The sequence below is a fragment of the Balaenoptera acutorostrata genome, chromosome 7 (assembly GCF_949987535.1).
Source record: "Balaenoptera acutorostrata chromosome 7, mBalAcu1.1, whole genome shotgun sequence".
NCBI classification, from domain to species: domain Eukaryota; kingdom Metazoa; phylum Chordata; class Mammalia; order Artiodactyla; family Balaenopteridae; genus Balaenoptera; species Balaenoptera acutorostrata.
The window spans coordinates 12,641,204-12,661,117 of NC_080070.1; the positions used below are offsets into that span (position 1 = coordinate 12,641,204).

The 19,914-nt window shown below is 49.9% G+C and overlaps 2 gene segments (V, D, J or C); one reads left to right on the forward strand and one right to left on the reverse strand.

Annotated features, from left to right (window-relative positions):
* Positions 1 to 981: 981 nt before the first annotated feature.
* LOC103002219 (T cell receptor beta variable 30-like) lies at positions 982 to 1,800 on the forward strand. The segment is given in 2 exon segments: positions 982 to 1,031; positions 1,370 to 1,800. Coding segments are annotated over 2 exon segments (474 nt in total).
* An 11,111-nt stretch (positions 1,801 to 12,911) lies between these two features.
* Positions 12,912 to 18,096, reverse strand: LOC103002484 (T cell receptor beta constant 1-like). The segment is given in 6 exon segments: positions 12,912 to 13,137; positions 13,419 to 13,525; positions 13,697 to 13,714; positions 14,387 to 14,773; positions 17,858 to 17,945; positions 18,055 to 18,096. Coding segments are annotated over 6 exon segments (663 nt in total).
* Positions 18,097 to 19,914: the final 1,818 nt, after the last annotated feature.

Consider the following 19,914-nt stretch of genomic DNA (forward strand, 5'->3'; position numbering starts at 1 on the left):
CTGGCATCGAGTGAACAGGAAAGAAGAGTTACTGCCTGGAGGAGGGAGAGGAGGTGGGAAATGGTAGAGCTGAAGGATCGTCAGCAAAGGAGATGGAGGGCAAGCTGCAATTTCACTCACTTCTGACGTTGATGGAACGCATGTTCGAATCTTTGAAAGTTCACAATTTGAAGGTTCGTATGTAGGGGACTTATTGTATTACAATCCTTCTCTTCATTTTACAGATGAGAATGTTGAGGATGACAGTTCACTGAGGGTTCCTAAGAAGCAGAGCTGTGATTAGAACCCATATCTATTTGATTCCAAGGCCTCAATTTTCCTCTACCCCATGTTGCACTTAGAGGATAAATTAGATCCAGTGAGGCCGTTAGAGGCTCATGGAGCACAGAGGCCAACTTTGATCAGTTTAGTAGTTGATTCTGCCTGTCTAGGTCTCAAATCCTGTCTGCCGGGGATGAAGAGCATGCAGACCCCTTGACTGGCTGTCAGAGCAGCTTCTTTCCCTCAGAGCTGAGCTTTTTTGCTTTGAATACACTGAAGACCTAAATCTCTGGACCTTGATCTGCTTTTATCTCCTTTTCAGCTACCCAGGTGACATGTCCTATAGCTGGTTTCCAGCTTCAGACAGACTAAAATCCCTTTTCATCATCCTGCCAGATCAGTTTCTCTGATGGTCACAGAGATGGTCAACTGCGGGAGCCAGAGAGTCACCTCTTGTTTACAGGTAAATAATGAGTCATGAAATATATTTACATACCAGGACTTCAGAGGGATTTCAATAAAGATAACTAGTGCAGGGTAAAGCTGGTTCCCAGGGAGGATGGGATGATTCATCACACACTTAAGAAAAGACAAGCCTCATTTCCTCCCCAGTTTGAGGAGATACCTGCTCTACTTTGTGATCTCCGTGTGGGAGGAGCCTGGCCATCTCTGGACCCAGAGGAGAAGGTGTCGGCCACACTAGCTGAACTGAAGGCAGGCTGGAGCTATGCCCTGCTGTCTCCTTGCCCTTCTTCTGGGCACTTTCTTAGGTGGGTCCTCCTCTCAAAACCTCACCACAACTCTCTGAATCTGGAGTCTCAGCTATTGGTTTGCCTCTCTTTGGTACATTCCTTCAATGGTCTGGAATGAATATGGGAGTTTAATCTTAGTGGCGGGTGTGCTAAGTCTTGGTTTCCTCAATCCCCAGGAAGGAGTTTGGTCTGCCATTGCCCATTGACCCCCTGCACCCTTGGCCTTCCCAGTCTACTCCCCTCGATGGCTCCCATATGCCTGAGTCATGGAAGAGCTTGAGCCATCCCTCTCTCAGGATGGAAGGTGAGCTGGGCTGGGGTTCTTCCCTCTAAATGGCCTTTTATGCTTCCCGCAGGTGTCAGAGCTCAGACCATCCGTCAATGGCCACTTATCAGGGTGCAGCCTGCAGGCAGCCCGCTCTCCCTGGAGTGTACTGTGAAGGGGGCATCAAGCCCCAACCTGTACTGGTACCGGCAGGCGGCAGGAGGGACCCTCCAGCTGCTCTTCTACTCCGTTCGTGTTGGCCAGATAGACTCTGAGGAGCCCCAGAACTTTGAAGCCTCCAGGCCCCAGGACGACCTGTTCATCCTGAGTTCTAAGAAGCTCCTGCTCAGTGACTCTGGCTTCTACCTCTGCGCCTGGAGTCTCACACTGAGCTGGGTAGGGCAGACATCTGTGCAGAAACCCCAGCCTCTCCCAAGTCCTCGCCACCTGCTCCAGGAGCCCTCATTCAGGCGCTGGGCAGAGGACGTTTGTCACTGGGTGTCTGACTGTCAGCCGATGTAAGGGCAACTGAATCAAGCCAGATACTCCAAAAGACCTTCCCTACATCCTTAGGGAGAACAAAAGAATTTATGTGTGTAGAACCTGTGAATCGCGTATGCAGAGTCAAGTTCCCGATGGGTGGATGTCTAGTCCTAGGCTATCATACTCCAGCCCTCAAAGTGTGCTATACCTTGCCCAACACCCTATTCTCTCACGTTCCCGTGGGTCTACGCTGGGGACTGAGGTCGTGCAGATGCTGATGAGAGGGGCAGGATGCACCCGCAGTGATATGTGATGTGATGGAGGACTGGTGAGCAAATATGAGGATGCCAACTAGGGTTATTTAATTAGTTAACTTTCATCACCTGGAAAGTCTCCTGTCCTTGCTCTTTCTGAAGAGACTAGACATCTTTTGGAGGCTTGGATGAGGCTTTGAGCCAGGGAAGGGGCAAGGTGTTAATTCATAGAGGCTACAAGTGTGGCTTTGTTAATATCAGAAACGTGCACTTAGGAATGTTGATTATTGTTTCGGGTTCTAGATTTTTTTTAGTCCTGTTCTACTGTGTCTCATCCCTCGCCTTATGGCAAAGAAGGGAGCAGAGAAGCAGATGGTGATGAAAGAGATACAAGAGACAGGATATGTAATGGCAAAACCCTAAAAAAGAGAAATTACTTGGATGGAAATGAAGGAGAGTCAAAGCTTATGAGGATGGCTGGAAAGAGATACCACGGTTACCTTGGCAACTGAGCACCTTCCTCATCCCTCAGCCCCTCATCCCTCCCTCCTCCTCCTCATTCCTAAAAAGATTTTCTTGTCTAATGTCCCTTCTGTTCCACGAGGGGGCACAAGAAGTCTTAAAATACTCTGTTCCTGGCATCATTTCATTTAGGACAATTCAGACATTTGTTTACTTTCAGAATCATTTAATCTGCAGCACAATATCTGAGACAGAGACACAAAGCGATCAAGACAGTATTGAATAATGCCCAAGGGTCCTTGTTGCACTTTAAGGTCTACCATGTATTAAGCAGCTATACATGCTGGACACTCTGAGCCATCACAGGGGTTAAAAAGAAAAGTGAAATACACTCAAGACTGTGCTGGGCATGGTCACAACATGGTTTAATCAAGGCACTTGGAGTCTGAGATTCACAGATACACACTACTACATATAAAAAGGATAAACAACAAGGTCCTACTGTATAGCTCAGGGAACTATATTCAATATTCTGTAAATATGAAAAAGGATATGTATATATATGTATAACTAATCACTTTGCTGTATACCAGAAACTAACACAACACTGTAAATCAACTATACTTCAATAAAAAGAATAAAAAATAGAAATTGCAGAAAAAAATCAAGACACTTGGTTTGTTTTTTTATTTTTCCATGTGTGAAGATTTAAATTTGCTAAGTCGATCAACAATGCTAAAACCATGGAAATAAAGATGCATTTACAACTCAACTTTTGTTCACGTTTAGTAGTAAACAGCATCTTAAGCTAATGTTTGGATGTTAGCTGGTTATTGAATATAAGTGGAAACAGATCTCTCCCTGAAACAGGTTATTTTTAGTTAATAGATTTTAATATTTAGAACAGTTTTAGATTAGTATAAAAATTGAGCAGATAATAAAGTTTTCATATATGTCCCTTTCCTCCCCAGCCTACCCTATTATTAACATCTTACATGGGTGTGGTATGTTTATTATTGAACAAATATTAATATATTATTATTAACAAAAGTCCATGGTTTACATTAAAATTTACTCATTGCGTTGTACATTTCTGTGGTATTTGACAAATGTATCATGTCTTGTATTAACCATTACAGTGTCATGCAGAATAGTTTCACTACCTTACAAATGCCCTGGGCTTCACCTACTAATTTCTCTCCTCTTTCCCTGCAAACCCTGGTAACCACTGATCTTTTACTGTCTCTATATTTTTAAGGCACTTGGCTTTTGAGTTTAAATTTACTAGCTCTAATGACCTTGGGCTAATTAGCCAATCTCTCTAGAACTCATTTTCCTCACCTGTGAAACCTTTCTTATTGGATCATTAAATGTGTTAAATTAGATGGTATTTATGTTATAAAGCCCTATTACAGGGTCTAATTTTTAACAGATATTATTTTCCTCTCCAAGTTTACAAGATATTTGGATTACAACTTATCCAAAAGAAAGACTTGTTTTTTAAAAATAATTAAATTTAAACTCTGTAGTAATTATTTAAAAATGCTAAGTGTACTTCGATGGCAAACCCATGAAACTTGTACCCTACCTTCTGCTTGTTCAGATATTAATCTTTTCTGTTGGGGATTTATGCAGTCCCAGAATCCTTCTTAACAGAGGTGTTTTCCAGGGACTCATGACTATTCAAGAGAAGTTGGTAGGAGAGTTAAAACAGAGTTTTCATTCCTGTAAGCAATTCAGAAAAGTTCTAGAAAACTTCAGCAGGAGATAGAATTTTAACGATGTTGTGTTTGGGGGAGGCTAGTATTTAGATAAGAAAAATGACATTCCCAGCAGGAGAGTCAGTTTGAATAGAAATGTGGAGATCTCCATCAATATTGAAAGTTCCAGAAAAGCAGTGAGGAAACAGTCCTGATCATTGCACAAGGCAATAGAGACAGGAGGGCGTTAATAGGTAAGGGGAGGCAAGTTAAGGCGAGGCTTGAAAGCCATCTAAATTCATCAAAACAACTTACTATCCGCCATGATATCTACCCTATTCATGAATAAGAATCCTATTCCCCTAACTGCTTCCATAGCGTCTGGGAATCAGAAATCTACAATCATCGTCATCTCAGGAGACAAAGGAAACCAGCTCAAGATGGCAGATACTGCTCAGAAATGTTATCTCTTGCCAGGAATCCATCAATCTCACTCACCCCTTTGGAGAGACGAGGCTGTCTCTTTTCCAGGAGACCTTCTAACACCCTGTTCTTGGCTCTGACTTTGTAGGTGTGCCCGGACAATTCTTCCCATACATGTCATTCCCTGGCCACCGTCACGTGGAAGATCTGGGGCTTCACGTCTGGATCTTAGCTACTCACGGGATTTATAGGGAGAGACCCTGGGGCCTCTAGGCAGCTTGAGGAAGATGGGGAATGCCCAGGTTGGGAAGCTGGCAATATTAAAGTTGGGTGACTTCATAGTTGTGTCCAGGATTATACACTTTGAGCTGAGGATACTATGGCCCTTTGAGCTGCTGCAAAGCAGATTTGCCCTGTTACCTATCCTGTCGTTTCCTGTTCCCTCCTTTGAGGTGTTTATTCTGGCTGTGTGCTTTTCTATTCTCTCTGCACTGTGTTCTCCCTCCTCCTCTTGCCCAGATGAGATAGACCTTGCCCATCACACAGACTTCACAGGCCTTAGTGGTTGGGATGATACTTAGAGAAACCCAGTCACTACAGCACACAGACACCAGCTCAGACATCCAGCGACTGTCCGTTTCTCAGTCTGCTGATGATCTAGGGCTCCCTTTCCTGTGACTCATTAGTACCCACTCATTAGATGAGTGGAAGGAAGTGGGAGGCTATGTATGTGTCGAGGTTGGGGGGAGGGTGCTTAGAGGCAGATGGGGGAAGGGAGTTGTCTGAATGACGTGGGGCCAGAAGGGACCCCAATGAGGTCACAGCAGTTATTGCAGTTGTTCTGCATTCTTCACCGTCCCCAAGGTACTCCCTGCAGCCTCTGAGCTTGGGCGTAACCTCCAGCAGGTGTGGGAGTTGTGTTGGGGGGTGGGTGGTCTGCATGTTTAGCTGAGGTGCCTGGATCCAGAGACCTTTGCCTCTCCCTCTGTAGTTCTATTTCCACTGCCAGGGCGATCACTGGAGGCCCAGGTAGAAAGGACAGCATGGGAAGAAGTTGGGACAGGATGTGGTGAGCCTGGCGTTCACGGAGCTCAGAAGGTGGGGGGGCAGGAGGGACTTTCACAGGCGCCCCAGAGGCAGGACCTGGTAAATGTCAAACCACATCCTGTTGTGAGTCCCCGAGATGGTGCAGGGGCAGGTGCGTTGCTGTTGCCACTGGTGCTGATGTGACTCAGAGATAAACAGCTTGACAGCCAGCACTGGGCTCGGGCACCCCATCTCTCCCCCAGCTGTCTTCTGAAACACCCCAACCCGCTGCTCTTTACTTCCTGGCCTTTGATTCAAGGCCATTCTCCTTTCAACACTATTTTCCCCTCCTCATTCAAGGCCCTGGCCCTCTTTCCAGGTGCCAGGGCTCCAGGTGCCTCTTGTGAACTGTGGGATTCCGGGGTCAGCACTGACCCCCTTACACTACAGACAGCCTCTGAGACTGTGTCATGGGTGGGAATGGTTTGTGTCTGGGAAGAGCTTAGGTTCCCCGAGCTACCTTCTGCATGGTGATCTGGGGCCTGCAGACTTTGAATCACTGAATCTGGAGAGCAGAGCCTGACGATTCCTTAGAGATCACTTTACCCAGTCTCCTCACTTCGCAGAGGAGGAGATAGCAGCCCAGAGAAGAAAAATTGTTCTGAGCTATGCAGCTGTGGACAGCGTAGGACCAGAAGCCAATGCCCTGTGTTTTAGCAGCTCCTGGATCTCAGGCGAAGCTTAGGGGAACGTGGGCTGTATGTTGAGTGGTGATCTTGCTATGAATTTTATGAACCACTTATATAAAGATAAATAAGGCACAATGATCAGATCCGAGATGGCTTGAGGATGGGGAGGTAACTATGATGAACCACAGAGTTAGAATTCTGCAGAAACTAGAGTGTTGGAGAGATGAGCTGAAGAAACATGATAATATTAAACAAGTACGTCCTGCCACCCTGCCACCACCCCCCAAAGAGAGGAAACCAACTGTCTGAACACAGGAAGGGGACTATGTGCTCACAAGCAGTGCATGTGGAGAAGACCCAGGGTTTGAGTCAAAACTGAGCTCTGTGAGTCAATAGGATGATGTGGGTCCAGACACTGAAGAGCTGCCCTCATGGGACCAAAGCAGAGGGTATCGAGAACAGGAAGTCAAGCTCCCCCTTCCCCTCTGTAGGTCAGAACAGCACACTTTTAGCAAAGTAGGAGGATTAAAAACAAATGTAGAGGCTTCCCTGGTGGCGCAGTGGTTAAGAATCCTCCTGCCAATGCAGGGGACACGGGTTTGAGCCCTGGTCCAGGAAGATCCCACATGCCGCGGAGCAGCTAAGCTCGTGAGCCACAGCTACTGAGCCTGCTCTCTAGAGCCCGTGAGCCACAAGTACTGAGCCCACGCGCCTAGAGCCCATGCTCTGCAACAAGAGAAGCCACTGCAATGAGAAGCCCGCACACCGCAACGAAGAGTAGCCCCGACTCGCCGCAACTAGAGAAAGGCCTCGCGGAGCAACGAAGACGCAACATGGCCAAAAATAAATAAATTTATTAAAAACAAAAACCAAAAAACAAATGTAAACGTTTCAGAAGAGAGTGGCTGGGCTTTGGAGAGTAGGAGTGCTCAAAACTGTGTCATATGAGGCAAAAATTGAGAGAACTGTAAATGTTTAGCTTGAAAAATAAATCTTTAGACTAGTAATAATTATCATAATAGCAGCTAATATTATTGACACTGTGATCACAGCTTTATATGTTGTGTAGACTAAATAAGACAAAACCACCTTACGAAGTCAGGGTTGTAATTGAGCCCATTTTGCAGGCAGGAAAGCCGAGTCTCAGAGGTGGTCACTTACCGAAGATCACACAGCTGATAAGGGCAGATCTAAGGCTTGAAACTATGTCTCTCTGGCTTTAAAGTCCATATTCTCTGTTGGCATAATGTTCTCATCTATCTACTGCATACTTTTTCCATTTTGCAAACTCAAGCTTTTAAAGGTTCTGCTTGTTCTGTCTCTCATAGCTTTGTGGGCTCAAGTAGAGGTGGGCATGCTAGCTGTCTTAAGAAGGACTCTCACAGGCATATAATTATGACCAGTGCTCAGCACTACAGCGAGTTATGGAAACCTAAAGAGGACAGATTTCTTCACAGCACTGTTCAGTGACGAAGTGGCCTACCCAGACAGGTTGAGAGTTCTCTGTCCCAGGACAGATCAAGGATAACTGGGGGGATTCAAGACTCTGACATTTATGCTTCTTTACCACCCAGAGTGTCCATGGTCCAAGATCCAGTCAAGGTCAAGACCCATGGTGGGAGTGAGGGTAAAAGGGCTGAGCTGTAACCACTGGAGTGGCCTAGAATGTGGCCAGGTGGGGTCACGCCCAGGACCACCATCAAGTCACTATTATAAAACCCACTTCCTTATGTCAGCGAATCTGGTCAGGATGCGGCAGGGGATGGAACCACGGGAAGCCCTGGCGTGCAGTCTTTCTGTCTAGACCACCGTCACACTCACAGAGGAGAGCTGAGCTAAGTTAGACAAAACTTCTGTGAAAATAGTCACAGTTGTTGGCTCGCTTTCAGCTCTATTTGCTGACGTACAGATCCATCCACTCATCCATTTCCCCAAGAAGCCCTCCGAGGAGTCCAAGTGCAACAATAGATGGAGATGGAGGAGAAAAGACATGCAGCTGGGACCTTGGGGGTGGGGTGGTGTGGTGAGCAGAGACTACGTCATTTGTTGCAGGGTGGCGATTCAGGACACAACCAAGTACTGTCACAATAAATCCCCAGGAGAGCCAGAGAGTGTGGTGTGCTAAGAACCCAGGGATTTCAGATCTACAAGCAGCAAAAGAGGAGCAAGTACTCAGGATGGGAGGGGAGGATATCCAACCTTAGACTGAGGCAGGAAATGCTTTATTTTGGGGGCCAGGAGGGGGTGTATGACGTCTCACATTATGGGGTCTCAAGGCCCAGAGATCACCTTTCTGGAAACTATGGGAGTCTGCCACAAGTAATGAGAATGAACTGTAGTTAAAATTGTTGCCCAGGCTTGGTAGCCTTCTATACTGTGAGTCTTCTTATATAGCTACAGGGTAATTTCCATGGACATGGAAAAAGGGAACTTGGTGATGAAAGTTTAAGAAGAGGTCAGGGGGGCTTCCCTGGTGGTGCAGTGGTTAAGAATCCGCCTGCCAATGCAGGGGACACGGGTTCGAGCCCTGGTCCGGGAAGATCCCACATGCCGCGGAGCAACTAAGCCCGTGCGCCACAACTACTGAGCCTGAGCTCTAGAGCCCACAAGCCACAACTACTGAGCCCACATGCCACAACTACTGAAGCCTGCGTGCCTAGAGCCTGTGCTCTGCAACAAGAGAAGCCATGACAATGAGAAGCCAGCACACCGTAATGAAGAGTAGCCCCCGCTCACCGCAACTAGAGAAAGCTCACGTGCAGCAACGAAGACCCAACACAGCCATAAATAAATGAATAAATGAATAAATAAATGAAAATATTGAATTAAAAAAAAAAAAGAGGTCAGGGGGGTTGCAGATGACAGATTCATCCATAGGTTAGTGCAATGCTAAGAACTGACCTGGGGTCTTTAGCCATTTCTTGATTTACATCAGCATCTCCTAATCCCTAAATGTAATACACCGAGGTATAAGTGTGTTTTCCTTGTACACATATAGCTTCCAGAGGGGTCTCAAGTACCAATCTTCCCTTCCCACACCCATCGCTAAGCAGGTCAACCTCAGGAGGATCTTCCTGTACAGGACCATTGTGGCTGTGTGTCACACACACTGTGAGGGGCTGAAGTCGGCCAGGCTCCCCTTCTCTGGGTCACTAGGGAGGAAGCAAAACAGGGAAATGGCTCAGGGCAGGAAACGCAAGTGTTAGTATCTGTCAAGATCCGTTGTTCTTATCCCGACCTCTCTTGTTCTAAAATCCTTTTTTTCTTTTTTCTCTTCCTTACTCGTCCCTAGTCATTTACTTAAGAGAGAAAAAGTCTTTGTCTCTTGGATGGTCTCAGTGTCCTCTACCTGCCCCATCCCTGGCATCCTTACTACTCAACCTTAGTAGCCTGCCCCGCCCCCCCAACCCCCACCCCCGGGGCAGTAGGAAAGGCTGCAGGTCTTTACTAGATCCTGGTGCTGATAGGAACATTCTTCTTCTGGCCAAGTGACAGTGACTCAAACAGCCCTTCCCCACAGGAGTCCCATTCCCCCCACCAGGATGTCACCCAACATGACCAGCTGGATGCTTCCTTTCCCCTCCTAATTTCTGAGTAAATCTCTAAAGATCACAGGGTTGAGGTTCCTCTCCTGGAGAGCTACCCATGGAGGGATCAAGCTGTGCCCCTTGGAATGGTGAGAACTTGGGGGACCACAGGCATTCTTCTAGAGATGCTTGGCTTCTGAGTCTCTTCAATCAGTAAGCATGCTTTGCCCCTGTACTACATTCTGCCCACAGATCTCCTTAACGGGATGAAGTTTGGATTAGCCTAGAGACTGGGATAGGTCGACAGGCGCAGGTCAATGAGGAATTGCTTTAGTGCTTCCCATTCCAGGAGTGACTCTGGTCTCAGAAACTCCCTCTGAGCCCCTTTAATTGGAGCGACTATGTGTCCTGGTTTGCCAGGACAACCCTGGCTTACCCTTCCTCTCCCAGCATCTTATCTTTCACCCTCAATAGTATCCTCATTCGCATAATAAACGATATGATTGCCCTATATCTAATCCATCTTTGCTCAGTTTCACCTGAGGAAGAATGGACGGGTTGGCTAGAATTGGTCCAGAAGGCTCTATTTAGATTCTAGAGAAAAAGGCAGAGGCAGAAGAAATTAACTTCCCAGTTGCCTGTGAATTGAATGTTGGGCGCAGTGCTCTCTGAGAGAGACAAGGAAAGGGCTGTAAAGATTTGGGAAGAGGGGCCTCCCTGGCTCAAGGTAGGGTGGGGACCAAATGGAGTTTCTTCATCTCTATTACGTTTCCAGGAGTGAGAAGGTGACATACACAAAGTCATCCATCCTCCAGGGGACATTCGTTCCTTCGTTCCTCACCTTGACAAACCCCAGGTGCCCACCAGCAACTCCCCCCCACATCCTCCCACCTGCTAATGCCTCTGCTTTTAGCACCCCAAAGATGGCAGCCACCAAGCCCGCAGACCCTCCTCTCCCCCCCCCCCCCCCCCCCGCCTCCACCCCGACCCTCCTCACAGCTCTGCTTGCACAAACCCTTGGCTCCAACACTCCCTGCTTGGTTCGTTCCTTCTGGTCCATGCCTTATTCCCTCTGAGGCATTTGCTTGTCTCTTTAGCTGCTTATCTCCCTGTCCCACCCTTGTGAGGAACCACCACACATGTCTAAAGAATGGGAGGGGTTGCTTTTGTGGGTGCTGGTCTAGAGTCTAAACTCAGTCTCCTTTGTTTGGGGATTCTTTAGTCATTACCAAAACAAATAGACAACAACAGCAACAAGTAAAAAAACTGTCTGCAGTTTGAGAAATCTTGAGATACTCATGACTGATGGGAAATTATGGGCATGTGATAAGTTTCCCAGGCCATCCCTCCCCTGGGCCATGTCCTTTCCTGGCCTGTGTGAGCTGGGTCCAGAGAACCCCTCGTCTCCCACTCCTGATACGCAGTGTAGTGGGATGAATAATGTCACCCCAAATTCACGCCCACCCAGAACCTCAGACTGTGACCTAATTTGGAAATAAGATCTTTGCAGATATAATTTGTTAAGAATCTTGGGATGATATCCTTCTGAATTTAGGGTGTGCCCTAAACCCAATGACTTGGGTCTTGGTAAGAGAAAGGAGAAGGAAGCTTACACACAGAGATACGGGGAAGAAGGAGACATGAAGACAGAAATAGAAGGTTGGGGTGATGCCGCCATGAGCCAAGGAGGCCAGGAGCCATCAGAAATGGGAAGAAGCAAGGAAGGATTCTTCCTTAGAACTTTGGAAGTGACCGTGGCCCTGCCAACACCTTGATTTTGACTTTTGCCCCCCAGAACTGTGAGAGAATACATTTCTATTGCTTTAAACCATCAGGTCTTTGTTACAGCGCCACTGGGAAACAAATACACTCAGGAATCGAGGTGTCCTCAGTCTGTTGCTATAGGTCCCGGCCCAGACTTTGGGAGCAGCTGCTCTAAGGTCACCCAGCGATTTTGTGACCAATCACAACTTCTTGGTCACAACTTGGGAAAAACTTCCTGAATTGCCACCTTCAGAAGAATGTGCCACAGTTTCACAGCTTACCAGTCATTTGATCTATGAACTATGGTTTCTTCACCTATGAAGTTGGGAGAAAAACACCTGCTTCTGGGATCATTGTGGGGATTGGCTGGGACAACACGTGTGCCAGGGCCCAGCCCGAATCCTGGAACAAAGCAGGCTATAAGGACTCCACTTTTCCCACCCTCTCCCAGTTTTCAGAACTGCTTTCTCACCCCCAACGTTCTGCCTCAACTAACTTACCCAGAGCCTCTCTCACTGGTCCGTCTTCTGTCCCCTGATGGCATTCCTCTCCTCCCTGGGTGCAGTGTTCTACCACAGTGATTGTAACCTGCAGTAGCATTTACCCCAGTAAGAGAACCGTCTCCACCCAAGTGGGTGCACTCAACACACTACATTTGGGGTGACCTGGTCTCCATCCCATCAAGTGAAGGAGCCTGTTGGAAGAGACACTCAGGTGCAGCCCCCAGCCCCCAATGGACCCTGCTCCCCTTCTCCATTCCTCCCCAGGGCCTGACCCTATGTGCCCCACCTCCGTGAAATCTCCAGGTTTCACACTGCAGTGTTTTCAACTCTATGCCTTCTTTAGGATTCTAACTTAGGCAAAGTAGAACTAAATCTTATGCCCAAATTCTGAAACCACACAAGAAGCAAGTGTTAAGAACCAACACAGATACACTCGAAATGCGTAAGAAGTGAAACTCGAATCTGGAATTGAGAAATGATCAGACATTCTAACCTACAGGTCGCCCTGTCCTCCGTCCAGCGCTGAGCTGGGGGTTGCGGTTCACCTCCATTCATCCTTATGCCATCAATATGCAGGTTTTCCAGAGTCCAGCTCCTTGCCCTTCAAACTAACCCTACCCACTGGGGCCCAGAATACCCAGGTGTGGACCATGGGGTCCATCCTCCATCAGGATGAACAGGAGGAATCAGCATTGGTCAGAGAGGAGGGTCCATCACTCTGTATGCCTGAGGGGTGGTGATTTCCCTAAATCACAGGTAGAACAGGGAAGGGCAGAACTCCACAGACACTCCTGGGACACAGTCAAGCCCACCATGACACTTTTATTCCTTTAGTCAGTTTCAGATTCAGTGGTGAGGAGCTCAATCTGCAGGGAAGCTGAGAGAAGGGACAGATATCCGTGTAGGAAGGAGATAAAAGGTGGAGAGAGAGAAACTCTTGAGGAACACAGACTGGAAACATGTTAAGGAGCATCCAAGGTGAGGATAATGCAATTTTGGAGCTGGTCTCAGGAATCCTTTTTCTTAACCTGAGGAAAAGAGGACATTGTCAGGGTGCCAGAGGCCACCAAACAGTAGGAGTGGGTCAGAGGAAGCTGAGTCTAGGGCCTGATTTTGGGTAGAGCTAGTTGATACTCCCCATCCTCTAAAGCTACATTCTGTGATGATCTCAGACTTTCTCCCCAGTATGGCAGCCCCACTATAACTCCATTGAGGTGCCAGGACATGACTCTGAGACCCCCTCAGTTACCCTACATGATATTCCACCCTCTCCCTTCAATCACCTGTCCCATCCCGCCCTCCTCCTTACCATGGCCATCAGCACCAGGGCGCTGACCAGCACAGCATAGAGGGTGGCCTTCCCCAGTAGGATCTCATAGAGGATGGTGGCAGACAGGACCCCTTGCTGATAGGACACTGTTGGCAGGAAGGGAGAGCAGGTAGGTACCTGTGAGCAGGGATCTCTGGTCTCCTTGCCCACGCACCACCCCCCCTTCCATGACCCACCAGGGTCCATGGGTTTTGAATTCTCTGGTTCCAGAGCAAAGACCATGGGAGACGGAGACAAAGGAGCAGGGGGCCACTTACCCGAGGTCAAGCCACAGTCTGAAAGAAAAAAGGGGGAGGGAAATGGATGAGAGAGTCCATCTTCAAAAGCAGATTCAGAACTAAGCCAGCCTTCCTCAGTCCAATAGCTGGCAAGGTGCTAACTCTTGCCAACAACCATGTGAGCTTGGAAGTGGATCCTTCCCCACTTGAGCCTTCAGATAAGACTCCAGCTTTGGCTGACACCTGATTGCAGCCTCTGGAGGAAGACGAGCCAGCTAAGTTATGCCCAAATTCCTGACCCATCAAAACTACACAATAACAAATGTGTGGTATTTTGAGCTGCTTTCAAAAATATCAAGAAAAATAAAAAACTCAGCCAGACTCCCAGGCTCAGGGCAGCCTCTGGTCAGAGTCCTAGCACCACCTTCCTTCTGGCCACAGCATCCTTGCAGGTCACGGAACATGGCAGCACTGAACGGGATGAGGACCCACTGCTCAGACCCTGAGCTGTGCAGGCGGGTAGGGAGGGGGACCTTTCAGCACAGCTGAGTTGGGCTGACGATCTGGGATCTGGGGGAGGAATTAGCCCGAGGTGCCCTGTCCTCCCTCACGGTGGGCTTCCCACACCCTCCCCTTTAGTCTGCATCTAGTCTCTCTGCTCACCCCCCTGGATCTCCCCCTTTGTCTGCTCTGCCTCCCTCCTTGCTGAACCCTGCTGGAGCGGCTCACCTGCTCGGCCCCAGACCTCGGCACTGATGTTCTGGGTGACGGGTTTGGGCCCGTCCTGCTTCCACTCGTCCTCGTCCGAGACCCCGTGGAACCAGACTTGGCAGCGGAAGAGGTTGCGAGGGTTGTACCAGAAGGGCGCGGAGACCCTCAGCCGGCTGCTCAGACAGTAGCTGGAGTCACTGCGGCTGGGGTCCTCCTTGTGGGGCTGAGGGTCCGTGCTGACCCCTGTCTTGACCTGCTTCCCGTTCACCCACCAGCTCAGCTCCACGTGGTCGGGGTAGAAGCCCGTGGCCAGGCACACGAGCGTGGCCTTCTGGGTCCGGGAGATCTCAGCTTCTGACGGTTCGAACACAGCCACCTTGGGTGGGGTCACCTTGCTCAGGTCGTCTGGAAGGGAGAGGGGTTGGGAGCAGGGGTGGCCGGAGAGCCGGCTGGGCGTGGTAGGGCTGCGCCTGTGCGTGTGAGTCGGGGGCACAGGGAAGGGGGCCACGGGGTCATCGTAAAAGGAAATTGCGTAGTATTAGGTCCTGGTTGTTTGTGTGGGGGTCACCACCCGCTCCTCTGTGATTGTTCTCCCTCGGCCTGCCTGGCCTTTGTATTGACCCTACGACAGGCCTGTCCCCTGTGTCCCCAGCCCCTAAGGTGGCCTTACAAATGGCACTGCCCAACATTCTGAGTAATGTTTCTTCTTTCCCCTTATTTGATTTCTTATCCGTCAAGAAAAGCTTACCTGTCTTTTTCTCCCCATAATATGTAGTAGTTATTTAAATAGAGCACTGGATTGGAAGCAGAATAACGGAATTCAAAGCTTGGAAGTGACTTTGCCACCAACGTGACTTTAGACAGTCTCTCAATGTCTCTGCATCATTTTTCCTGCTTGTGACGGGAGAATCCCAACACCGACTGTCCGGAGCGGGGGTGGAGATGAAATGATATAAGGATTCAGAAAGCCCCTGCCCCCAGCTGGGTTACTTGTATGAGAGTCTGAGCGGCCAAGGAGTAAAGGGGGATTTGGGGCTAAGGGGGTCATTTTGGGGTTGGGGGTTTTTCTTCAGATGACAATATACAGATGGCATATTTGGGGGCACTCGTGTGAGTACAGCCTTTTGTATTAGGGTGTGCTCATGAGAATGGGAGGTTTTCTTTCTTTCTGCTGCTTTAGCAGGTCATCCTAGCCATTCCTCTGCCTCCAGGTAGCCCTGAGTTTCCTCAGCTCAGACAGATAGCCATCTCCCTGTGATTCAAATGCAGGCATCTTCAACCTTCTTTGCCCCTTTGATTCCACATATTCTACTTTTCCCTACCAGCAAGCTTCCTAAATAGGCATCTGACACCATCAGAGCAAATTCGGCTCCCGGCTGTCTCGCTACAACTAAGCCTCAGGTCTGTGGCGTCCCCCAGGGCTCCAGGTGAAGGCATTCCAGTTAATTCCCCTGCGGCCTTTTCATCTGGCTGCCTCATTGCTTCTGGGCCCTCCTACGTTCATGTTATTCTGCTCTTTGCTTTTTATCGATTGTTTTGTTTGTTTCTGAGCAATTCTGTTACAAGCAAGACACCTCATTCTAAAGAGATCTAGTTTAGGCTGGAAGATGGAGAAAATGTTCTTCTAACTGACTCTTCACATTTCCCTGGATGTGATCTGACTTCAGGGCTGGCTTCCTGGGTGTGTGACCTGTGCACACAGATTCACTTTTCCGAGGTAATGGATCATTAAAGGGCCAGGGTTTGGGACCCAGATTTACCTGGATCTGAGGTCTCCTGCTTTTCTCCACCCCCGCTGATCACAGGAACCCAGCTACCCTCCGGGAAAACACACTTCAGCTGAGCCTCATTGGCTCCATCTTAACGAGCCTAAGTACAAACAGCGCTTGCTGTTGTCAAATCATCCAGGTAAATATACCCGTATTGAGGGGTTCCTCCCCTCTGGAGCCTCAATGCTCCCAACAGCAGGTGACCTTTAAGGTCCTTTTCCAGCACTAAGAGCCTAAGATCCTTCTGGGAATGTTCCTCACCTCACAAGCAAAATATCTGCATTTTAATGTATGTCCTGCACCATCTGGCTGTTTAACCTAGAAGACATGGTGTGAGGAGGGAGATTTGGGGCCAGGGGATGAGGGGGGTACATTTGGTGAGTAAATCCACCCAGTGGCCCAGGTTCCCATCCAGCCCCCATGTGCTGTACACACAGCCTGGCCCTCAGGGGTCTGGGGCTTAGGAAGAGAGGAAGAGTTTTAAACCTAATTTTAAATCCAAACTTCTAAACAGTAAATCAACAAACCCCGCTGATTTCGATTCTCTCCCTCACTGCCTGGCGTTTCTCTTTCACCTCTCTGTTCCACACTCTTGTCTGTCATCCTTTTCCTCCTCTGTTCCCTGGAAGCCTCCATCTGCACCTCCCAGGAGCCGGCTCTGCAGGGGGCCACACCCCGTGCTCATCCCTGCCTGTTCCTGCCCCTCCGGCTCATTTTCCCCTTTGCATCAGCTACACATCCTCCTGCCCTTCCCTCAGCCCAGGCTGTCCTCCTCGGTCTTTTTCTCCAATCAAGCAGCTCTCAGAGTCCTAATAAATCCTCTCTCTCTCCAATGCTCACCCTGTCCCTAAATATCTCAGAAACAAAGAGACCAAAGCCCCCCCTTTCCCTCTGTCCAAATTCCCGTCCCGGGAGTATCCCTACCCAATACCTTCCCCACCCAATATTCCCCACCTCCCTTGCAGAGTTGACCCCCAGCTGGACAACTGGCCACGCGCCTCAGCTCCAGCCCACACCACCCATCTCTGGGGCCCCCCCAGGCGCCGGGCTGGAAGGAGGGGAGACATCCAAATCTTACCTATGACCGTGAGCCTGGTGCCTGGGCCAAAATACTGCGTATAGGAGCACAGTGAGGGGCCCCGCACTCAAACCCCCGCAGCCCCAAGGCCGCTCCCGCTCCCGGGCCCCAGCGCCCTGCTTCAGGGCTGCGAGCACACCAGGTGCCCGCGTCCGCCCCGCGCTCGCCGCCTTCCATCCTCCCCGCCGCCGCCGCCGGGCCCGCGGGCACTCACCCACCACGGTCAGCCGGCTGCCGGCCCCGAAGGGCAGGGCGGCGCCTGTAAAGCACAGCCCCGGGGCTCCCCACCCAAACCGAGGCGCGCCGCCCGCGCTCACCTAGCACCAGGAGCCGCGTGCCCGGCCCGAAGTACTGGGGCTGAGTCACGGCCCCCCAGCGCCGCGCAAAAACCCGCCGCGTCCCCGGCGGCAGCGTCCCCGCTCACCTAGCACCGACAGCCGGGTGCCCGCGCCGAAAAACAGAGGGTCGTTGCTCACAGCCCTGAGGCCCAGGACAAAAACCGGCGCTGCCCTCTCCTGACGTCCCGGACTCAGCCCAGGTCCCCACCGACCCCGAGCACAGCCCTAAATGAAGATGGGCAGCTGCCCACCTCTCTCCAGCCCGTCCTAGGGAGCGCTCAGGGACCCCAGCTGCCCTCCTTACCCAGCACAGTCAGCTTGGAACCATTGCCAAAATACAGCTTCCCGGCGTTCACACAGCCCTGGGGACTCGGGCACAAACTTAGCCTTCCCTGAGAGCAGCCCAGGAGGGTCCACCGTCCACGCCCCAAAAGCCAGAATTCAGGCGGTCATCCAGGCTGGGCAGCCCATCCTCCCTCCCACCTGGAGCACCCTTCTTACCCAGCACAGTGAGCCGGGTCCCTGGCCCGAAGTACCGCTCATTGTAGGAGCACAGTGGGAAGGGGCTACCAAGAATTCCTCCCTCTTGCCCTCCTCCCCTGGCACAGACTGGGACCACCCTCCTTCTCCCTGGCTTCTCTCTTCCCACCTCTCTCCAGAACTAGCTGGACACAGAAATCTGGGCCCTGCCTGAGGTCATCCCCAATTTGCAGAGAGTCAGCTTGGCTTGGGGATTTACAGTAGTTGTGAAATTGGAAGGGGTATTTGTGATGGAGATTTTGCTGGATTGGGAAGTGTTCTAGGCTAGACCCTGCCTCTTACTACTTCTGGGACCTGCAACCTCCCTGGCCTTCGTTTCTGCAACTGAAAAATGGGGTAATATCTTCCCCACAGCGTTGTTGTGAGTGCTTAACAAATTACACACCAGCAAGTACTTTGTCAAAGGGCAAGTTTTGTGAAAAGCACTGAATCATGATTCCACTTTAATGGCTTGATTCTTCACTTTCCTGGAAGCTGAGTGTGGAGCAGGGAGAGGCAGAGGTGATCACTGAGTCCAGATCCCTTCGAGATCACATCAGGGACCCGCTCAGGAGATCTCTCCCAGCTACTCTCCCCATGCAGGAGCCCCCCCTGGGCAGGTGGAGCTATTTTCTGAGGCAGGGCTTTTTGTAAAAGCCCTTCCTCTAACTGAATCATCGTGCCCCCCCCCCCCGAAGTCCCCACAATGTTACACTATGATACAAAAATGTCCTCTTCTATTGTCCCCCTCCCCTAACGACTGTGCAGAGGCAGGAAGTGCAGGTGGCAGAGGTTGGTCTGATTGAGTGGGGTGGGAAAAAAACTCAGAGTAATCGAAAGTGGGGAGGGGCTTGGGGAATGTCAGGGTGCTAGTGGAGGGGGAAGGGGACAGAGAGGCCCCTCCTGGAACTTACGCCACCCTGAGAAGACCTCCTATGTCATCAGGGCTCCCCTCTGGGACACACTGTGCCCACCTGCAAAGACTGGCATTTATAGTGAGGCGGGTGGGAGGAGCATCCCTAGAGCAGGTGATGGCAACTTAGGGCAGGAGGACACAGCCTGGAAAGCTCTGCGATTCCCCATTGCTTCCTGAATAGGGTCCAAGCTCCTTCCCCTTCATTAGTCCACAGATACTTAATGCACATCTACCATATGCCAGGCCTCATGCTGGTTGCAAGGATAGAGTCCACTCTCAAAGCGGGAAGCCCCAACCTGCCTTTTCAGCCTTATGACTTCCACCTTGGACCTCGCAGCCTGCTGAGCAGAAGTAACCAGAAGTACCTGACCCTGTAGTTTCATATCCTGTTCATACATCTGACTATCATGACCTCTCTCCCACATGGCTAACTGAGACCAATTCTTCCTTTGAAGAATTGCCACCTTCTCAGACTCTCCCCTGATGGTCCCAGTCACCTAGTGCTAGCCTCTGCCTGCATTTTAGGAGACAGCTCACGTTGCTGTTGAAAGCATCACCTAGTATGTTAACCGTTTCTATTCATGAATTATCCCCATTATGAACAGGGAAGCTTCTCGGGGACCCTGACCTGGGTATCTTTGTTTTCTTGAAGGTTACGAGCAAATGTTGCAACGATATGTGCTTAACGACGAGGCTCCTCTGCTCATGCATACAGGTAGACATATGTGTTCATGCATGTGTGTTGGTATGTGTGCAGACACCCATGTTAGAATGCACGCAGTGTTGCAGTAGTGGGAGGAGGCTGTGTGCTGCAGGCCTGTGAGGGGGACGATAGATGGCTGTTTCAGGCAGGCCTTAGGGTGATATCTGCTCCTGAATTGGGTCACTTTGGGCAAACTCATTGATTCATTCATTTCTTTAAAGAG